A 20,030-nucleotide genomic window follows, 5' to 3' on the forward strand; every position below is an offset into this window, starting at 1 on the left:
CTGATGTTCCTCAGTGTTTCTGAGTCTCATGGTGTACATTACCCTCTATTGTTTCACTCACAATAATCCCCATGCATCTTTCATCGATGTCTGAGTGCACGTATCTGTTACTGTCTTTGGGACTGGAACCCTGTCTGTTGTGACCAGAGGACAGTGGAGAGGACGGTGAACGACACTGGTGCTAAAAGGTGTAACATTATGAGAGGATAAAGTTTATTGAGGACGGGAAAGACGTGACAAACTGCCAAACCCTGAAAGTGATGATGGATTCCCATTAATGGCTCGTATATTTCTGGATTACAGATGCACCAGAACAAGCTGGCGTCTTCAGAATGCTGTTGGCGCGGTGATGCCTTAGTTCTGCCTATAGTAACCGGCTGGTTGAAGAAATGGAGTCATCACATGCAAACCTGTGCGGTGACAGTCAGGTGAGGTTATGGTGTTTATCACACTGCATTACTTTATTATTAGTAAATAATATGAGTTATTGCTCAGATGTTTCACTGGTTTAGTTTCATCGACTGTGATGATTTCCCCACACAGGGGAATCTGTAAGCACAGCGTGGAGGAACTGGTGGAGGAACTCTGGAGGCACGAGGTTTGCAGGAGCACAGGTGACGTTAGAAGCAGCACATTAGGCTCCAATAAAATCAAGGCATAAGTTGAGTTTTTATTTGGAATTAAAACAGTCCGATTTTTCAGCTGCATACAATGTGAACAGTTTCTTTAATCATTTATATATATATATATATATACATAAAAAAACATTTAAATGGCAACACTCAGTATATTGACATCACTCATTAGTGCATTATTGTTTCCTCTGTAGGATTCAGCTGAAGAATCAAGGTTTCCTTCAGTTTCCTCTGTGCTCAGCCATGTCTGAAAGCCGCCGTGTTGTACCCTGACAAAAAGCTACAAAAATCACCCCGAGGATCAAACTCGACAGTCAAGAACCTTTCATGAAACTGATCAGTGGCGATACAAATATGGATTTCCAGGTCCAGATCGACAATATCAGCACTTGTGATGCACAGCAGTCAAGTGCCCAACACTGGTCTCCAACATCGGTTCAAACTTCAGTCAGTCATGAAGTATTGAGCATATCATCTCTGGTCCCTTCCACAGCTCTCATTCTCGTCCCCAGCTCTCAGCCTACGATTCAGGGAAAACAATTCTCAGAGTTTCCGTTCTTTTCTGAATTCATAACAGAACCTAAAGTTCCCGAAACGACCCGACATCAAAACACCCTGACTTCACCAATTCCTTGTAGTGAAAGTCCATTGGATGTTGAGCAGAGGAAACTGTCAGATGGGGGACCACTGGAGGAGGGATCAGTCGGTCTCATGCTACCCAAGGGTCTTCCTGTTGAAGAGCCAGGTAACAGTTTATGTTGAGTGTGAGTGGTTCTATGAGAGTTCTGAAGGTGCTGAACTGAGCACTAGCATGTGAGAGAAACCACTTTCACAAGCGATGATGTTGTTGATGTTGTGATATCCTCAAACTGCCCATGCAGTCTAAGGCCATCAACACTCTTCCCCTGGCTCTAATGAAATACCACCTCAATGACAATGGCGCCCTCCAATGGCTCTGGAATGTAATAGCATGTAAATCACTTAAAGGGGACATATTATGCAAAATCTACTTTTTAACCATTTTAATACTTATATTTGGGACTCTGGAGGCCCTACCAGTCGCCAAAGTGTGGAAAAAGAATACTCAGTCATGTTTTCGTGGTCCCCCTTAGTGTAAGTATAGGCCATAAAACACTCCACGTTGAATTCCCTGCGCTTATGATGGCAGCATGCGCATTTCACCATGAATGTTACCGCCCACCAGTAAGTTTACTTGGAGAGCTCCACCTTAGCTCCACCTTAGCTCCACCTTGTCCCTGCGAGAGTGCAGGCGAGGGAGGAAGAGCGCTATTATGTCAACGCGGAGGGACAAGTGTGCTGTTGGTGGCTGCACAGTGGAGCACAGTGTTTTACAGAGGATTTTATATATGAAGCTAATGTGCCGGATAAAGTCAGCAAACGTGTGTTTGCACCACTTCACATCAGTATTTAGTCAGCGACGTACAAACACACACATTGTTAAGAAAAGGTCACATAGAGGTCATAACTGACCATTCTGACACGTCCTAATTAAACATATTTGTTCAGTACGTCCTCCATGACCGGAGCACACACTCAGTCTGATACAGTCACATACAGCAGCAGTTTATGCAGCGATCAGCGGTGGGTCAGCGGTGGATCAGCGGTGGATCAGCGGCGCTGTCCCTAAGTGTTTTTAACTGATTTACAGTTCGGCACTGTTTTCCGCTGCCATGTTGATATTGTCAGAGAACTAGTGGAGGGAGGGGGAGAGGAATGAGGGGAGGGAACAGGAGCTGAGCGAGTGAGCGCTGTAAAGAGGACAAATCAGAAACCCCCTGGAAGAAGTGGGTGTGTGTTTGCCTGTGTCTCATTTGCATATAAAGGGACCATGCACGGAAACCGAGCGTTGTGAAAGGGGCGTGTTTAGCAGGGTTATTGAACTGCTATGATGCTTCATCCTTGTGGTATTTTGACCAAAGCATGTCACTGACATGTTCATTAGGACACCAGGGAACTATTTTAATGGGGGAAATAGGGTCTAATATGTCTCCTTTAACATGGCCCATCCTGATTAAATAGCATTAATTATGTCATTTTAAACCTTGGTTCCGACTACATCATGCGTTTATAAATTGATTTGCTGACGCAACAAAATCTCTGACCTAAAAGTGAAGAGAACCATGTACTTGGTTTGTTGATCTTGATTTATTTTGCAGATGCAGTGTCTCAGGTGTGTTCATCTCGTGACTTGTTACTGATTGTCAGCTTTCCTCTGATAATCGTCCTGATCATCAGCTCTGCTTTATTGGGTAAGCTGCTCTGCTAAGTATTGTGTGTTCTACTCTTGTTACTGAACTCATTAGCTTAACAGAACCCATCAAGTGTGTATATATGATATAGATGACTGTCTTCTGCAGGAATCTATTTCAAGTGTTCCGTCATACAAATACACTCTTGGTGAATATGTGTCAGTTGTGATGGAGCAGCTGAAAAGGGTTCAGGTTATTCACGTCTAACTGGACATTGGTTTAACAGTAACATGAATCCATGTACAGTATTTGCGCATGTGCATCTCTGTGCCTGTATCATGTCATGTGATTTGACTCCCATTGACTCCCATTGACTCCCATTGAAGATGGCGCGGGTGTGTTTGTGTGTGTGTTGCTTGTCACTGATAATGCTGATTCTCTGCTGATGATCTGCCAGTGAAAACTTACTAAAGTTCCACTCAGAGGACTTAAGCTCCTCTCACCTCACTCCTGTCGGGGATACCTGCTCAGCTCCGGAGGGCTGCAGGTGAAAATCAATTGTTGGCTCATTGCTTGCTTGTCTTAAAGACATTAAAGACTGGATAGCTTTAACATTTCTACAGCTTTATGAAAACAAAACACACTTTGGTCAACTTTGTTGTTTTAAAATGTGCTTTATAAATACATTTGGATTTGGATGTTGACACAAGACAAGCCCGAGTAGAAAAACATGCAGGTACCATCACAGTAATGATGATTTAATACCTGACTGGATAACATGGATTTTGTATTGTCCACTGTTTACTGTGTTTCATTGTCTGTGTTTCATTGTCTGTGTTTCATTGTCTGTGTTTGTGTTTTGTTGTCTGTGTTTCATTGTCTGTGTTTTGTCTGTGTGTTGTCTGTGTCTGTGTTCGTTGTGTGTTTCATTGTCTGTGTTTCATTGTTGTCTGTGTTTCATTGTCTGTGTTTCATCGTCTGTGTTTCATTGTCTGTTACTGTTTACTGTGTTTCGTCTGTGTCATTGTCTGTGTTCTGTGTTTCATTGTCTGTGTTTCATTGTCTGTGTTTCATTGTCTGTGTTTCATTGTCTGTGTTTCGTCGTCTGTGTTTCGTTGTCTGTTACCTGACCACTGTTTACTTGTGTCTTTCAGTCAAGTTCCTGGTGTTCCCCTCTGAAGTAAGTGAATCTCCTCCCCTCTGTGGTGCGAAAGACAACTGCAGTGTTCCAACTCCAGTGTCTTTTCTGTCTAAGTACCCAGTCAACCAAACAGAAAACATCACCGCAGGTAAAGAAAAAAACATGCTGAACAATGTGTGGATGTACTAGTCAGTCTAATTTACTACATATCTGGATTAGAAGATGATAATTACAGATCCATCAACATTGTTGCCATTATTTAACACCATTATCATGAGGGAAGGGGATATCATCACAATCATCCATACATCATTTGCATTCCTGGCGTTTTAATTATTTTCTCATACTCAGACTGCAGAGTTCAAGTCAACGATGGTCGACGTATTGTTGGGGGGACAATGGCGGCCAGTGGCAGGTGGGGCTGGCAGGTCAGCATGCACTGGAGAGGGAGACATGTCTGTGGAGGTGCCATCATCGCCCCCTACTGGGTCATCACTGCAGCTCACTGCTTTGTTGAGTAAGCGATGGACAGTGGGATGAAAGTGATGAGTTAAAGCTGCAGTAGACGGTAGACTGAGACAGGTTTTCAAGTTCTCTGTCCTGCTCCTTTTTATCGGATTATCTCTGTTGATATTAACACCAGTTTGTCTAGACTTAGACTTAACAAAGTTAGAACACCTGTATGCAGAGTAGGCGTGGAAGAACAGTCCATGGTTGTTTTCACACCTAACAGTCTCCGCTAGACTCGGTACGATTGAGGACTCGGTTCAGCATTCAGCCGCTCCGAGTTTGCTTTCACACAGAACGCGGAGAAGACCGGCGAAAACCCACCCAACATGGTGGGACAACAGTAGCTCAGTGGTAGAGTGGGTTGTCTTTTAACTCGAAGGTTGATGAGTGATAAAAAGTATGTCGTATGAAAGTGTGAGTGAATGTGTGAATGAGTTTGAAAGATGAGTGATAAAAAGTATGTCGTATGAAAGTGTGAGTGAATGTGTGAATGAGTTTGAAAGATGAGTGATAAAAAGTATGTCGTATGAAAGTGTGAGTGAATGTGTGAATGAGTTTGAAAGATGAGTGATAAAAAGTATGTCGTATGAAAGTGTGAGTGAATGTGTGAATGAGTTTGAAAGATGAGTAATAAGTAGCGTATGAAAGTGTGAGTGAATGTGTGAATGAGTTTGAAGATGAGTGATAAAAAGTATGTAGATGAAAGTGTGAGTGAATGTGTGAATGAGTTTGAAAGATGAGTGATAAAAGTATGTCGATGAAAGTGTGAGTGAATGTGTGAATGAGTTTGAAAGATGAGTGATAAAAAGTATGTGAAGTATGAAAGTGTGAGTGAATGTGTGAATGAGTTTGAAAGATGAGTGATAAAAAGTATGTCGTATGAAAGTGTGAGTGAATGTGTGAATGAGTTTGAAAAAGATGAGTGATAAAAAGTATGTCGTATGAAAGTGTGAGTGAATGTGTGAATGAGTTTGAAGATGAGTGATAAAAGTATGTCGATGAGAAGTGTGAGTGAATGTGTGAATGAGTTTGAAAGATGAGTGATAAAAGTATGTCGTATGAAAGTGTGAGTGAATGTGTGAATGAGTTTGAAAGATGAGTGATAAAAAGTATGTAGTGAAAGTGTGAGTGAAATGTGAATGAGCTTGAAAAGATGAGTGATAAAAAAGTATGTCGTATGAAAGTGTGAGTGAATGTGTGAATAGGTTTGAAAAGATGAGTGATAAAAAGTAGTATGTGTATGAAAGTGTGTGAATGTGTGTGAGATGAGTTTGAAAGATGAGTGAGGATAAAAAGTATGCTGTATGAAAGTGTGGAGTGAATGTGTGAATGGTTTGAAAGATGAGTGATAAAAAGTATGTCGTATGAAAGTGTGAGTGAATGTGTGAATGAGTTTGAAAGATGAGTGATAAAAAGTATGCCGTATGAAAGTGTGAGTGAATGTGTGAATGAGTTTGAAAGATGAGTGATAAAAAGTATAGTATGAAAGTGTGAGTGATGTGTGAATGAGTTTGAAAAGATGAGTGATAAAAAGTATGCTGTATGAAAGTGTGAGTTTGAATGAGTGATAAAAAATGAGTATGAAAGTGTGAGTGAATGTGTGAATGAGTTTGAAAGATAGTGATAAAAAGTATAATCGGTATGAAAGTGTGAGTGAATGTGTGAATGAGTTTGAAAGATGAGTGATAAAAGTATGCCGTATGAAAGTGTGAGTGAATGTGTGAATGAGTTTGAAAGATGAGTGATAAAAAGTATGCAATATGAGTGTGAGTGAATGTGTGAATGAGTTTGAAAGATGAGTGATAAAAAGTATGCCGAAGTGTGAGTGAATGAAATGAGTTTGAAAGATGAGTGATAAAAAGTATGTGATGAAAGTGTGAGTGAATGTGTGAATGAGTTTTGAAAGATGAGTGATAAAAGTATGCTGTATGAAAGTGTGAGGAATGTGTGAATGAGTTTGAAAGATGAGTGATAAAAAGTATGCTGTATGAAAAGTGTGAGTGAATGTGTGAATGAGTTTTGAAAGATGAGTAAAAAGTATATGGTGAAAGTGTGAGTGAATGTGTGAATGAGTTTGAAAGATGAGTGATAAAAAGTATGCTGTATGAAAGTGTGAGTGAATGTGTGAATGAGTTTGAAAGATGAGTGATAAAAATATGTGATATGAAAGTGTGAGTGAATGTGTGAATGAGTTTTGAAAGATGAGTGATAAAAGTATGCCCGTATGAAAGTGTGAGTGAATGTGTGAATGAGTTTGAAAGATGAGTGATAAAAAGTATGTGTGAAAGTGTGGTAATGTGTGAATGAGTTTGAAAGATGAGTGATAAAAAGTATGCTGTATGAAAGTGTGAGTGAATGTGTGATGAGTTTGAAAGATGAGTGATAAAAAAGTATGCTGTATGAAAGTGTGGAGTGAATGTGTGAATGAGTTTGAAAAGATGAGTGATAAAAGTATGGGTATGAAAGTATGAGTGTCGTATGAAAGTGTGAGTGAATGTGTGAATGAGTTTGAAAGATGAGTGATAAAAAGTATGTCGTATGAAAGTGTGAGTGAATGTGTGAATGAGTTTGAAAGATGAGTGATAAAAAGTATGCTGTATGAAAGTGTGAGTGAATGTGTGTGTGAATGAGTTTGAAAGATGAGTGATAAAAAGTATGCTGTATGAAAGTGTGAGTGAATGTGTGAATGAGTTTGAAAGATGAGTGATAAAAAGTATGCTGTATGAAAGTGTGAGTGAATGTGTGAATGGCAAAGCTGCTGTAGTTTAAAGCAGCTTTGAGTCAGGACTATATAAATACAAGCATTTACCACGCACACACAGGGAGAACATGCAAACTCCATGCAGAACGGTCTCTGTTCAGACCGGGCCTCAAACCCAGGTCTTCTTCCTGTAAACCACTGCACCACCCGTGTGGCCGGATTATAGAAATCATTCATTCATTATCATGTGAACACTGTGGTCTGTTGTTGTTTTTTTATTACCTCTTAATATTACACGTCTTACATGTGGTCTGTCATGTTGTACCATCAAGTTTGTACAGAAGCCCAGAATGGACAAATATAACACTGGCTTCTCATGTTTGTATTCTACCCAGAGGCCACCAGAGTTTTGGGAAGCATGAAGCATGAGATATTCCTAGATGCTACTTACTGGTCCTATAACAAAGTTCAAAGGGAGTGTTACTACATTCTTTTGGTCGATATACTTTTTCTCTTTTTTTGCAAAAATGACAGGTTGTTGGGTTTTTTTAGCAGATAAGTTTTTCAATGTCATGTTTTTCACAACATTTGGACAGAGATGTGTGTGTTTTATGTAATTTATGTCTATAACATACACAAGATGGAACAGCAGTGCTCACTGAGGCCACGTGAGCTGAATTCAGAGTGCATGTGTTGATTGTGCTGTTTGTGCAGAGAGATGTCGGGAGTCGCTGACTGGCTGGTGGTGGTGGACACCGAACGCATTGAAGACACTTCTGTGGGGAAACGTTACAGAGCTCTGCAGGTCCTACACCACCCACTCTTCAACACTTACAACAATGACTATGACGTGGGCCTCCTGCGCACCATCACTGACATAGACCTGACAGGTAAGAAAAAGGAAGATTATTGATTATTTTTACCATTCAAAGTATTTGAAAGGTCCATGAATGCAAACGTAATCACACATTTAACCTCATGTTTACAGTTGGACAGCGTTTGGCTCCATCCTTATGTAGGACGTCTCTTCCTGTGACGGCACTCTCGCTGACATGTTGATATTGTCAGAGAGCTAGTGGAGGGAGGGGGAGACGAATAGAGCTGTAAAGCGCTGTAAAGAGGACAAATCAAAAACCCCCTGGAAGAAGTGGGTGTGTGTTTGCCTGTGTCTCATTTGCATATAAAGGGACCATGCACAAAACCGAGCGTTGTGAAAGGGGCGGGTTTAGCAGGGTTATTGAACTACTATGATTCTTCATCCTTATGGTATTTTGACCAAAGCATGTCACTGACATGTTCATTAGGACACCAGGGAACTATTTTAATGGGGGAAATAGGGTATAATATGTCTCCTTTAACGAAAAGCTGTGACGGGGCAGCCACTGGAGGCACACTCTTCCTCACTCTTCCTCACTCTTCCTCCCCCCAGCTTCCACAACACAATCAGTGACAGTAATAAATCCTTTACATGTTGTAACTGTGTGTAATGTGTGTGTAACTGGGTGATGACACTGACAAATTCTCAGAAAAATCCAACATTTGATTGGATGTATAAAGAAAAGGTAGGTAGGTTTTTTAAACTGAGAACTTCTTGGCAGTCGTACTTTTCAAATTTTTGCGTACGTAGTCTTTCGTAGACGGTGACAGTTATTTTTGATTTTCACATATTCAACGTGTCTTGTGAGTTGTATGTTGAATTTGATGTCTTTCTAAATGAAGGACCACAGTACAGCGTGATTATTCCTGTGTTTGCAGCTGCTGTGCGTCCAGTCTGTTTACCTCGTCCGAATGACTTCTTTCCTCCTGGGGCAGCTTGTTGGATCACAGGCTGGGGATATGTTCATGAAGGAGGTGTGTTTGACAATTTCATTATCATTTACACATGTGAATAATAATATTATGATTTTTACCCATCCATCTTCTACCGCTTTATCCTCCACATGAGGGTTGTATTGGTATTATCATTGTTATTGTTATTATTATTATTATTCTTGTTGTTGTTGTTGTTGTTGTAAAAACAGGAATTAAAATGAGAAATATAGACAGAAAAGAGGGAAAATGACAAAAGAATATGAGCCTATTTCAAAATAGTATCTTGCAATCCTAGATATTAAAGATTTTCCTGAGGAGATAATAGTCTCGATCACTTGTAGCTCTTCTTCAACATGTCCATGCATACACATGCATTCCATATTTGTTTTATTATATGTTAAATATTCGTTATATAGTGTGTGCTTCCCCACTCACAGCGTGTTCCGAGGAAGGAAGAAGAGTCCGTGTTGCAGTAGAAAATAATCCTTTTATTTGTGACAACAGAAAAGTCCACCAAAAATAACATAAACAGCGGTTGCTCTCTTTCTCGCTGTCGCTCTCTTGTAAGGGAGGAAGTATCTACCACCAAGTAACAATCACTCCCCAATAAGTATTCTGTATTTCCGGCATTAGCAAGAAGTTTAAAGCCCACATAGACCGGAAGCTGCGTTTGTGTGTGTATCTGCGTCATGACCTCGTTTATGAAACCCTAAAGTTTCAGAACAACACTTCAGCCACTGCTGAGAAAATAGTGTTGTATTGTTTTCCTGGGCTGTGCGAAGCGGATCGGCACTTCCTTAATTTGATGTCGTCATCAGAAATCCTCACCACTCCTCTCACCACCGTAGCGCCTCCTGGTGCGGGCACTAGTCCGGGCACATCCGGTTGCGTACATTCAACCGCAGAAGAAGAAGAACTACTCTCGTTGTAGCTGCTGAGACGCAGAGCATCCACCGTGCCAGAGGGGGAGCTGTGTATCTGAGAGCTGGCCTATCTATTACGTCACTTCTAGGTACCTGGCCAATCACAGGACAGTGGGAAAGCTCTCGTTGGCTGGCCAATCACAACACAGTCCACGTTCTGGGGGTGTGGTTTTGGTCTGAAACAGCGCGGCTGACAAGAGTGTCAGTGAGGAGATATTTTGATCGGCTCATTTGCAGCGATTAGGAGGTTTTTAACCATGAAAACAAGTTAATATATGTAAGTAGACCTCCATAACTAACATATATGTGTGACCATGAAAACAAATTAATATATGTAAGTAGACCTCCATAACTAACATATATGTGTGACCGTGAAAACAAGTTAATATATGTAAGTAGACCTCCATAACTAACATATATGTGTGACCATGAAAACAAGTTAATATATGTAAGTAGACCTCCATAACTAACATATATGTGTGACCATGAAAACAAGTTAATATATGTAAGTAGACCTCCATAACTAACATATATATGTGACCATGAAAACAAGTTAATATATGTAAGTAGATAACTAACATCCATTAACTAACCTCCATAACTATGTGACCGTGAAAACAAGTTAATATATGTAAGTAGACCTCCATAACTAACATATATGTGACCATGAAAACAAGTTAATATATGTAAGTAGACCTCATAACTAACATATATATGTGACCATGAAAACAAGTTAATATATGTAAGTAGACCTCCATAACTAACATATATGTGACCGTGAAAACAAGTTAATATATGTAAGTAGACCTCCATAACTAACATATATGTGTGACCGTGAAAACAATTTAATATATGTAAGTAGACCTCCATAACTAACATATATATGTGAGCATGAAAACAAGTTAATATATGTAAGTAGACCTCCATAACGCACATATATGTGACCATGAAAACAAGTTAATATATGTAAGTAGACCTCCATAACTAACATATATATGTGATGTGACCATGAAAACAAGTTAATATATGTAAGTAGACTGAGAAAACAAGTTAATATAACATAACTAACATATATATGTGACCATGAAAACAAGTTAATATATGTAAGTAGACCTCCATAACTAACATATGTGACCATGAAAACAAGTTAATATATGTAAGTAGACCTCCATAACTAACATATATGTGTGACCATGAAAACAAGTTAATATATGTAAGTAGACCTCCATAACATATATATGTGACCGAAAAAGTTAATATATATGTAAGTAGACCTCCATAACTAACATATATGTGTGACCATGAAAACAAGTTAATATATGTAAGTAGACCTCCATAACTAATATATATGTGACCATGAAAACAAGTTAATATATGTAAGTAGACCTCCATAACTAACATATATGTGACCATGAAAACAAGTTAATATATGTAAGTAGACCTCCATAACTAACATATATGTGTGACCATGAAAACAAGTTAATATATGTAAGTAGACCTCCATAACTAACATATATGTGTGACCATGAAAACAAGTTAATATATGTAAGTAGACCTCCATAACTTATATATGTGACCATGAAAACAAGTTAATATATGTAAGTAGACCTCCATAACTAACATATATGTGTGACCATGAAAACAAGTTAATATATGTAAGTAGACCTCCATAACTAACATATATATGTGACCATGAAAACAAGTTAATATATGTAAGTAGACCTCCATAACTATATATGTGACCATGAAAAGTTAATATATGTAAGTAGACCTAACATATATGTGTGACCATGAAAACAAGTTAATATATGTAAGTAGACCTCCATAACTAACATATATGTGACCATGAAAACAAGTTAATATATGTAAGTAGACCTCCATAACTAACATATATGTGTGACCATGAAAACAAGTTAATATATGTAAGTAGCCCTCCATAACTAACATATATGTGTGACCATGAAAACAAGTTAATATATGTAAGTAGACCTCCATAACTAACATATATGTGACCATGAAAACAAGTTAATATATGTAGACCTCCATAACTAATATATGTGACCATGAAAACAAGTTAATATAGTAGACATATATGTGACCATGTGTTAATATATGTAAGTAGACTCCATAACTAATATATATGTGACCATGAAAACAAGTTAATATATGTAAGTAGACCTCCATAACTAACATATATGTGACCATGAAACAAGTTATATGTAAGTAGACCTCCATAACTAACATATACATGAAAACAAGTTAATATATGTAAGTAGACCTCCAACATATAGACCATATGTAAGTAGACCTCCATAACTAACATATATGTGTGATACAAGCATTCGATGTCGCCTTTAAGTAAAGTAAAGTATAGTAAGTATTTATTTAATCTGACTCTATTTCATCTCAATCTTCAATAACAGATTCTTAACTATTTAGAACAAAAGTCTCAACAGGGCAACATTAGAAATGAAGGGTTAACATACCAGTTTATTGAAATGTCCAGTAGTAGAAAATACAGCCAGTAAGTTGTGTTGGGCAGAGCAACTCCACAGTGTCCCTTATATCCAAGATAACACTTGTGATTTACTCACTTTTTAATCACATGACGACTGAGCCACGTTGACTTGAGACCATCTGACCTACACACTTCAAATGAGACAGTGTTTACACTTCAGAGCGCTGAGACTCTCTGAGTCAATAATTAAGTGCAGGTTTATCATCCTGACTTTGTTTCTAACACTTTTTATGTGAACCATATGACACAAGTTATAATTTTAACAAATGAATCGGGATTTTATATCTTTTTTTAACAGTTTTGTAGAGTGATTTGTATGAATTAAAATGACTTAGGAAACAAAAGATACAATTCTTTCATTTGAGCTACAATAGTATTTGTAAATTCAATATTCTTCCTCATCATTAGAGAATTATTATTTGAGAATCATAAAAATAAATGATGAAGATGATCCTCTGCTCCCTGGCAGCGACTCTCACAATTACATTTCATTGTTGCAGTTTTCCATCTTATTTCCGTTCATTTACTGTTTCAATGTTTCATCAGGCTTTACATCAAACGACTTACGACAGGCACAGGTGGAGGTGATAGATCAGTCTGTCTGCTCCCACCCAAGTGTCTATGGTGTGCATCTCACTGCGAGGATGATTTGTGCTGGTAAAATGGACGGAGGAGTGGACTCCTGCCAGGTATACACATACAAACAGCTCATCTGTAGTGTTATGTAATGTAATGACTCGTTGTTGATTTCAGGGTGACAGTGGTGGACCCCTGGTGTGTGAGACAGTCCGTGGGGAGTGGAGGCTGGCAGGGGTGGTGAGTTGGGGAGAGGGCTGTGGACGGCAAAATAAACCAGGTGTCTACAGTCGAATCACCCATCTGATCAGTTGGATAGAACGACATGTGGAGACTGTAAGAACCCTCTGTCCCTTTATTATTGTCATGTTTTATATTCACAGTCAGTCAAATTCTATTTTCAAATTCACAAAAATGTGAATTGTACTTTTCTGACATGAGAGTGTTGTGTTGTGTTGAGTTGAGCTGTTAAGTTTGGTGAGCGTTGTCATAGACTGATGTACAGACTGAGCTCCTGTTCATTTCTGCCTCTTGAATTCATTGTGACTCTTTGACTCCCCTGTTGTGTGTGTGTGTGTTGTTGGATAATGTGACTGACTCACACAGGAAACACAGCCCAAAACACTTCAGACTGCAATTAGCAAATATTCTCTCAGTTACAGCCTCAATCATTCACTTAATAGTCAAAAGAGAACAAAACTTTAAAAATGTAAGTTAGTGTTTGCTCATAGAAAATCAAGACACTTTTGAAATCCTCATGTTGGAGAAGCATTCATAAATGATTTTGTGTTCAGTTATTTTACAGTGTAAATTATGTGTCATTTGTTTGTTTGAATCAGTGATTTTTGTTATTGATTTAAATATATATATATATATGTGTGTGTGTATATACTGTATATATCCTTTATAACCAGGAAAGTCACATTGAGATACAAGATGAGATACAAGATCTCTTCTTCCTGGTCAAGATGGCAGCACAAGTGCATCAGGATTAGAGTGTGTGTCTCACTTGCTTAGATTTTCATTTTCCTTTCTTTGCTGCAGGACAAAGGAACTGGAGACAAAAGACAATAAAGATGAACTGTATCTGCTGGTGTTGCTGTTTTTCTTTCTTAGTTATAAAATGATTCACAACCAAATAAGTATTAATCAGACAGGACAACTTTAGCTATTGTTCTTGGTGTTTAACAGCAGTTGACAGCAGTAGTGCGCACACACACACACACAGGGCACAGGAGCAGTGGGCAGCACTTATTTGCACCCAGAGAGCAATGGGGGATTGGGTGCCTTGCTCAGGGGCAGCCCAGCCCTTGACCTACAGTACAAACAGCATCAATGCTCAAATTCCTTAGACTGTCATAATCACTTCAACTCTCAATGAATGAATTTGTAAAATGTTGATGTTCTCGAATGTTTTGTCTACAAACACAAAAAAATGATAAACATGTTAACCCAAACATATTCACATTAAATAAAGTATAAAGTGTACATAATCATTTATACATGTTGAGAAGTAATGACTGATTTATTATGAATAAAGGTGTCATTGTGTAACAGGACATTTTTATGAAGCACTGACATGGTTCAGTTTGGGAGGTGTACGACAATAGTCACGTAGGCAACACTGTGTGTGTCTGTGTGTCTGTGTGTGTCTCTGTGTCTCTGTGTGTGTGTGTGTGTGTGTGTGTTTGTGTGTGTGCTCGTGCACAGCAGCTGCAGGCGGAACTGAACTGAAGTGACCTTGTTTTACTGGGGTAGTTGGCGTTCACACACACACACACACACACACAGTGGCTGGTGGGCGTCACCGCAGTGCTCTTGCTGCAGATAATAACTTGTGATAGTTGTGATAGTTGTGATAGTAGTGATAGTAACACAGTAACACAGTAACAAAGCAGTAACCATGTGCTCTGTCATCAGCAGAGTGAAGCCGGTTCAGCGGGTTCTGGCTCTGGCTCGCACGCGCTCCCTCTGGACCCACAACGAGGGCTGGAGTTGCACAACAACCCGGATCAGACGCCCGTGTGCCGGTCTACGCAGCAGCTTTGAACCGCTCCGAGCTTCCAGTAGACTGTACTGCTCCAGCATGAACCAGGGACCGGTCTTCAGACAAGTAGGTTCTGTTGTTCCGCGTCAGGTCGACGTCTTTGTGTCAGACTGTTAGCCTTTAGCTTTAGCTTCACTGTCATTACGTGTCACCGCGGTTTTACTTGTATGTTTCAGTGAAGGGTTGATATATAAAACAATAATAATCCCGATTCTAATCTGACTGTGTGTGTGTGTGTGTTGTTTGCAGCTGTTTGAGCCGCAGAGCTGCACGTACACGTACGTGTTAGCGGACCCGCAGAGCAGAGAGGCTGTGATCATCGACCCTGTCCTGGACACGCTCGACAGAGACCTGAAACTCATCCATGAACTGGGACTCAGTGTGAAAGTGGCAGGTAATCTCGTCACCTTTACAAGACCATTACATTCATTTAACGTGTTTTCATAGAAATACTCACATCAAATATATTCACAGTATGTTTCAGACTTCCTGTTTTAAGTCACCTGAGCTCTTGTTTAAGCTCAACTTTACCGCTGGTTTATGTCACCTTTTCTTTTCAGAAGAGTTTTCAATCATTTCCAAATTGAGGAATTAAACAAGACGTGATTATAAAAGTGTGTCAAGACTTCGCTGAACACGTGGCGTTTGTATGAAACACTGTAAAAACAACACAAAATAGTTGATTAATAGATTAATAATCGAATAATTGTTGCAGCCCGAGACATTTCACTCCGATCTTCTCTTCTGAAGAATCTATCGAATCTATCAAAAGTGCATTAACAACAACGTCGTGTTTATTTTGACTGTGCCTACAGTTCAGTGGAGGTGACGCTGTGTCTGTGTAAAGTCGTCCATTTGAATTTGTTTGACACAGTGTCCAACAAGTTAGTGTCTCATTTGTTCCAAACGTAGTCATTTGATTTTCAAACAAATCCTTCATATTAGCGTATTTCATAATGGCCAGAGAATCTGGTATTTATTCTTTGTTTTATGATCAGAACACAGATTATCTTCACTGCCTTTTTCCATTACTGTCTGTAAACATGCAGTTTCCACAGAGGCTGAAGAATGTGCAATTTAAAGTGTCTCAGTATAACGTGTAAAGAATCTCAGCAATCTGAGGATAACATTTTCTTTTAAATGTTTAAAATCGGATTTAACTTGTGAAATTTGGAAATACGTGACAGTTCAAATTTCACTTGGCTCGTTTTTATGAACAAAAAGTAAAGAACTTACATAATTATTGCTACTAAAAATGCAATATGCAATGAATCATAACTCAAGTAGCCTGAATATGTGACTTATAAACACACACCCCAGGAAGTCCATATAAGGAGTTGTGTGTTCTTCACACCTGAGGACCGAGGGTTAACTGAACTTTCCTCACTTTGGAAGTCCTGCAAAGCGTCTCGAACACAGAGAACCAAAAGAATACGACACAGTTGTGTGTGTGTGTGTGAGAGGTAATATAATCAATCAGCAGGTCAGAGTTCAGCACTCAAATTCTATCGAGGTGACAGAGCAGAGACGGTGTAAAGTTAAAGTTAAAGTTAGTTAGTATTATAAGTCAAGATTATTCCAGTGTTTTATGGAGCATTGAAATAAGAAATGCAAAGATGAGAACTTTAAGATATGTTTTCAACATTGGCGTTAATATTTTGATGAACAATGGATTCACTGCCTGTTATTCATGTGTTAAACACGATGGCTGCAGACTCCATGGTAAAGCACAGTACGCTCTCTGTCTGACAGTAAACACCCACTGCCATGCCGACCACATCACAAGCTCTGGGCTGATGAAGAAGAGACTGGTGGGTCTAAAAAGTGCCATCTCAAAAAACAGTGGCGCTGCTGCAGACATCCAGCTGTCGGAGGGAGACGAGATCACGTTTGGAAAACATGTAAGGACGTGTTGGACGTCTTTCAATAATCCATACATCATGTAATACTTGCTTGTAAGGAGTAAGTTGATGTTTGAAGTCGTGTGTTGGATAAATGAAGCCCTGACAGAACTGAACATCCTCTCGGTGTCACATGAGAGGATGGGGGTTAGGTTAGGACTGAGGGACACAGTGAAGGAAATCCTCCTTATTACTGTTTAAACTGAAACAGTAGAAGATTTGAGTGTCTTCTGTGTTTGTCTACACTTTCCTGGATGAGCAGGTTCTTTATATCTTTTTATTTATATATATATCTGCTCTATAATAATAGTTTACAGTCAGTTACAGTCATGTCAGTAAAGCAAGCATTTTATATTTGTTCTGTATTTCCTGGTGTACGGTACTGTCTGCTCGTGGATATGCCTAAATGAAACTTTGGTGCAGGAAGAGGAAATGACGCTTTATGATTATGAAAAAGTGTTTAATTAACAATGACTTTGATTGGGTTTGAGCTTTGTTATTGCAGAGTCTGGAGGTGATTTGTGTTCCTCTGTGCAGAGTCTGACAGTGAGAGAGACTCCTGGACACACTGATGGTTGTGTGAGCCTGGTGTTGAGTGACCACAGCATGGCCTTCACTGGTGATGCTCTTCTCATCAGAGGCTGTGGCCGGACAGACTTCCAGCAGGGTAGACATACTGTACTTACACTTGTGCTCATTTCTCCTCTCACTCATTTATGATGATGTAATATTGCTACATGACCACAGGAGGGCAGTGCTGTGTATGCTTTTGCCGTCTGTTTGTGTTAAATTGTGTTCTTTTTTTTCTGATTCAGGTTGTGCTACGAAACTTTACGAGTCCATCCACCAGAAGATCTTCACCCTGCCTGACCACTGCCTCATTTACCCAGCACACGACTACTTAGGTAAATGTTTATTTCATATCTCATAGATCAATCAACTGAAATGGAATGATATCATAACCCTTGTTTGTTTGTTTTTACCAGTTTTCACATTTAATTGTTGGGGGGAAAAAAAAATCCTCTTTCACTGTCACTGTTTCTGTGTGTGTGTCACTGTTTCTGTGTGTCACTGTTTCTGTGTGTCACTGTTTCTGTGTGTGTGTCACTGTTTCTGTGTGTGTCACTTGTTTCTGTGTGTGTGTCACTGTTTCTGTGTGTCACTGTTTCTGTGTGTGTGTCACTGTTTCTGTGTGTGTCACTGTTTCTGTGTGTGTCACTATTTCTGTGTGTGTGTCACTGTGTGTCACTGTTTCTGTGTGTGTCACTGTTTCTGTGTGTGTGTCACTGTTTCTGTGTGTGTGTCACTGTTTCTGTGTGTGTCACTGTTTCTGTGTGTGTCACTGTGTGTGTGTGTGTCACTGTTTCTGTGTCACTGTTTCTGTGTGTGTGTCACTGTCACTGTGCTGTGTGTCACTGTTTCTGTGTGTGTCACTGTTTCTGTCACTGTTTCTGTGTGTGTCACTGTTTGTGTGTGTGTGTGTGTCACTGTTTCACTGTGTGTGTGTCACTGTTTCTGTGTCACTGTTTCTGTGTGTGTCACTGTTTCTGTGTGTGTCACTGTGTGTCACTCTTTCTGTGTGTGTCACTCTTGATAAAGTGATAACTGTGTGTGCATCAGGTCAGACAGTCTCTACAGTCGTTGAGGAGCGCAGGTTTAACCCACGCTTGTCCAAGAACCTGGAGGAGTTTGTGAACATCATGAAAAACCTGAACTTACCCAAGCCTAAAAACATAGGTATGAAAAGACAGTTTCGTCTTCAGCTGTCTCTCGTTGTAAAGACACGCACAGAGACGACTCGCATGTCTTTCTTTTCACCACCTTCTCTTCTTGAATACAGTTTTTTTTTCTTTGCAGATGTCGCAGTCCCTGCCAATCTGGTGTGTGGATTACATTAAGTGTGACTGTCCTGCTGAAGCCTGGTGTCTAATCCAATCATCTACATTATAACAAAGAGATTAGGAGATTTAAATTTTCGTGATTTCTTATCTTTTAAGGGCTAGTGGAGGCTGACGACGCGTGGATTGTGTATAATGTGTATTTATTATCCACACACCACTTTATGCCATGAAATTAGAGGAAGGAAACATGGAACTGTAGACACAAGGTGTTTGAAATCAATCCAGTAACCTTTGACCCGTGCATGTTCACAGAGGGAATACTGTTGAAATGAAGTGGCATCAATAATCATGGTCAGTCAGTAAAGTTTGTCTGTAAGTGTGACTTTTTTCAGGTGGAAATCAGTATTGAAATATTGTATCGACTGCTGCATCATTCATTCATTCATTCATTCATTCATTCATTCATCAATCACTCTCGTCATTCTCTTGTCTGGTCAGTGCAGAGCTCCTCCTCCCTGACTTCTCTCTCCTCCCATGTGAAGTGCGGTGTGGGCGGCACCTCGTTAGGCGTCTGTCACCACCAGACCACGCCCCTCCCACTGCTCCACTCCCTCCCTCCTTGGCTACAGTTAGCTGCCTTTTAACGATATCTATGCTACATTTCTCTAGGGCTGTCAAATGATCGCGTTAATTGCGATTAATTAATTACAGTCATATTTAGCGCGTTGTGTTTTTTAATCCCATTAATCTAATTTTTAATCTCTAACTTTACTGTTTCCGACAGTACATTAATAAAGGTAAAGTGACAAAGGAGTTAGCAGCTCGAGTTTAGCCTAGCACGTCACGAGTGCAGCCTCAGCTAACGTTAGCAGTGAAGACGTTAGCAATTTAGCGAGCCATAGCAAAGCTCTTCAAACTAAATTGGAGGAGGAGCTAATCTGTGACCGACAGGTACTTTATAATCCCTTTGGAGAGCTTCGTCACAGAAATGTGCACGTGCAGTTTAGGGTCAGAAAACACACTCTGTCTGGAACTAGTAGTAGTACTAGTACAAGTTAGTACAAGTAGAAGTGGAACTAGTAGTAGTACAAGTACAAGTTAGTACAAGTGGAAGTAGTCGACAGGCTGCTAGGCTTGGTATGTTTGTATACAATGAAAGGGTCTATATGGACCTGATGTTTTTAATTTATATTTTCTAATTATTTGGAGTCTGTT

The 20,030-nt window shown here is 39.6% G+C and overlaps 2 protein-coding genes across 2 annotated transcripts; both read left to right on the top strand.

Annotated features, from left to right (window-relative positions):
- The first annotated feature begins 952 nt into the window (after positions 1–952).
- LOC122774659 (transmembrane protease serine 6-like) lies at positions 953–14,100 on the top strand. The gene is made up of 9 exons (XM_044034124.1): positions 953–1,380; positions 2,813–2,905; positions 4,000–4,134; positions 4,338–4,503; positions 7,912–8,087; positions 8,953–9,048; positions 12,997–13,139; positions 13,204–13,362; positions 14,071–14,100. Exons 1-9 carry the CDS (start codon positions 963–965, stop codon positions 14,098–14,100), a joined length of 1,416 nt encoding a protein of 471 aa, XP_043890059.1. The 5' UTR covers positions 953–962.
- Positions 14,101–14,791: 691 nt separating this feature from the next.
- On the top strand, positions 14,792–19,238 carry ethe1 (ETHE1 persulfide dioxygenase). Its single transcript, XM_044034330.1, has 7 exons — positions 14,792–15,139; positions 15,323–15,467; positions 16,826–16,974; positions 17,512–17,641; positions 17,790–17,879; positions 18,595–18,711; positions 18,832–19,238. Exons 1-7 carry the CDS (start codon positions 14,930–14,932, stop codon positions 18,870–18,872), a joined length of 882 nt encoding a protein of 293 aa, XP_043890265.1. The 5' UTR covers positions 14,792–14,929; the 3' UTR covers positions 18,873–19,238.
- The last annotated feature ends 792 nt before the right edge of the window (positions 19,239–20,030 follow it).

Source organism: Solea senegalensis, linkage group LG9 (genome assembly GCF_019176455.1).
Source record: "Solea senegalensis isolate Sse05_10M linkage group LG9, IFAPA_SoseM_1, whole genome shotgun sequence".
NCBI classification, from domain to species: Eukaryota; Metazoa; Chordata; class Actinopteri; order Pleuronectiformes; family Soleidae; genus Solea; species Solea senegalensis.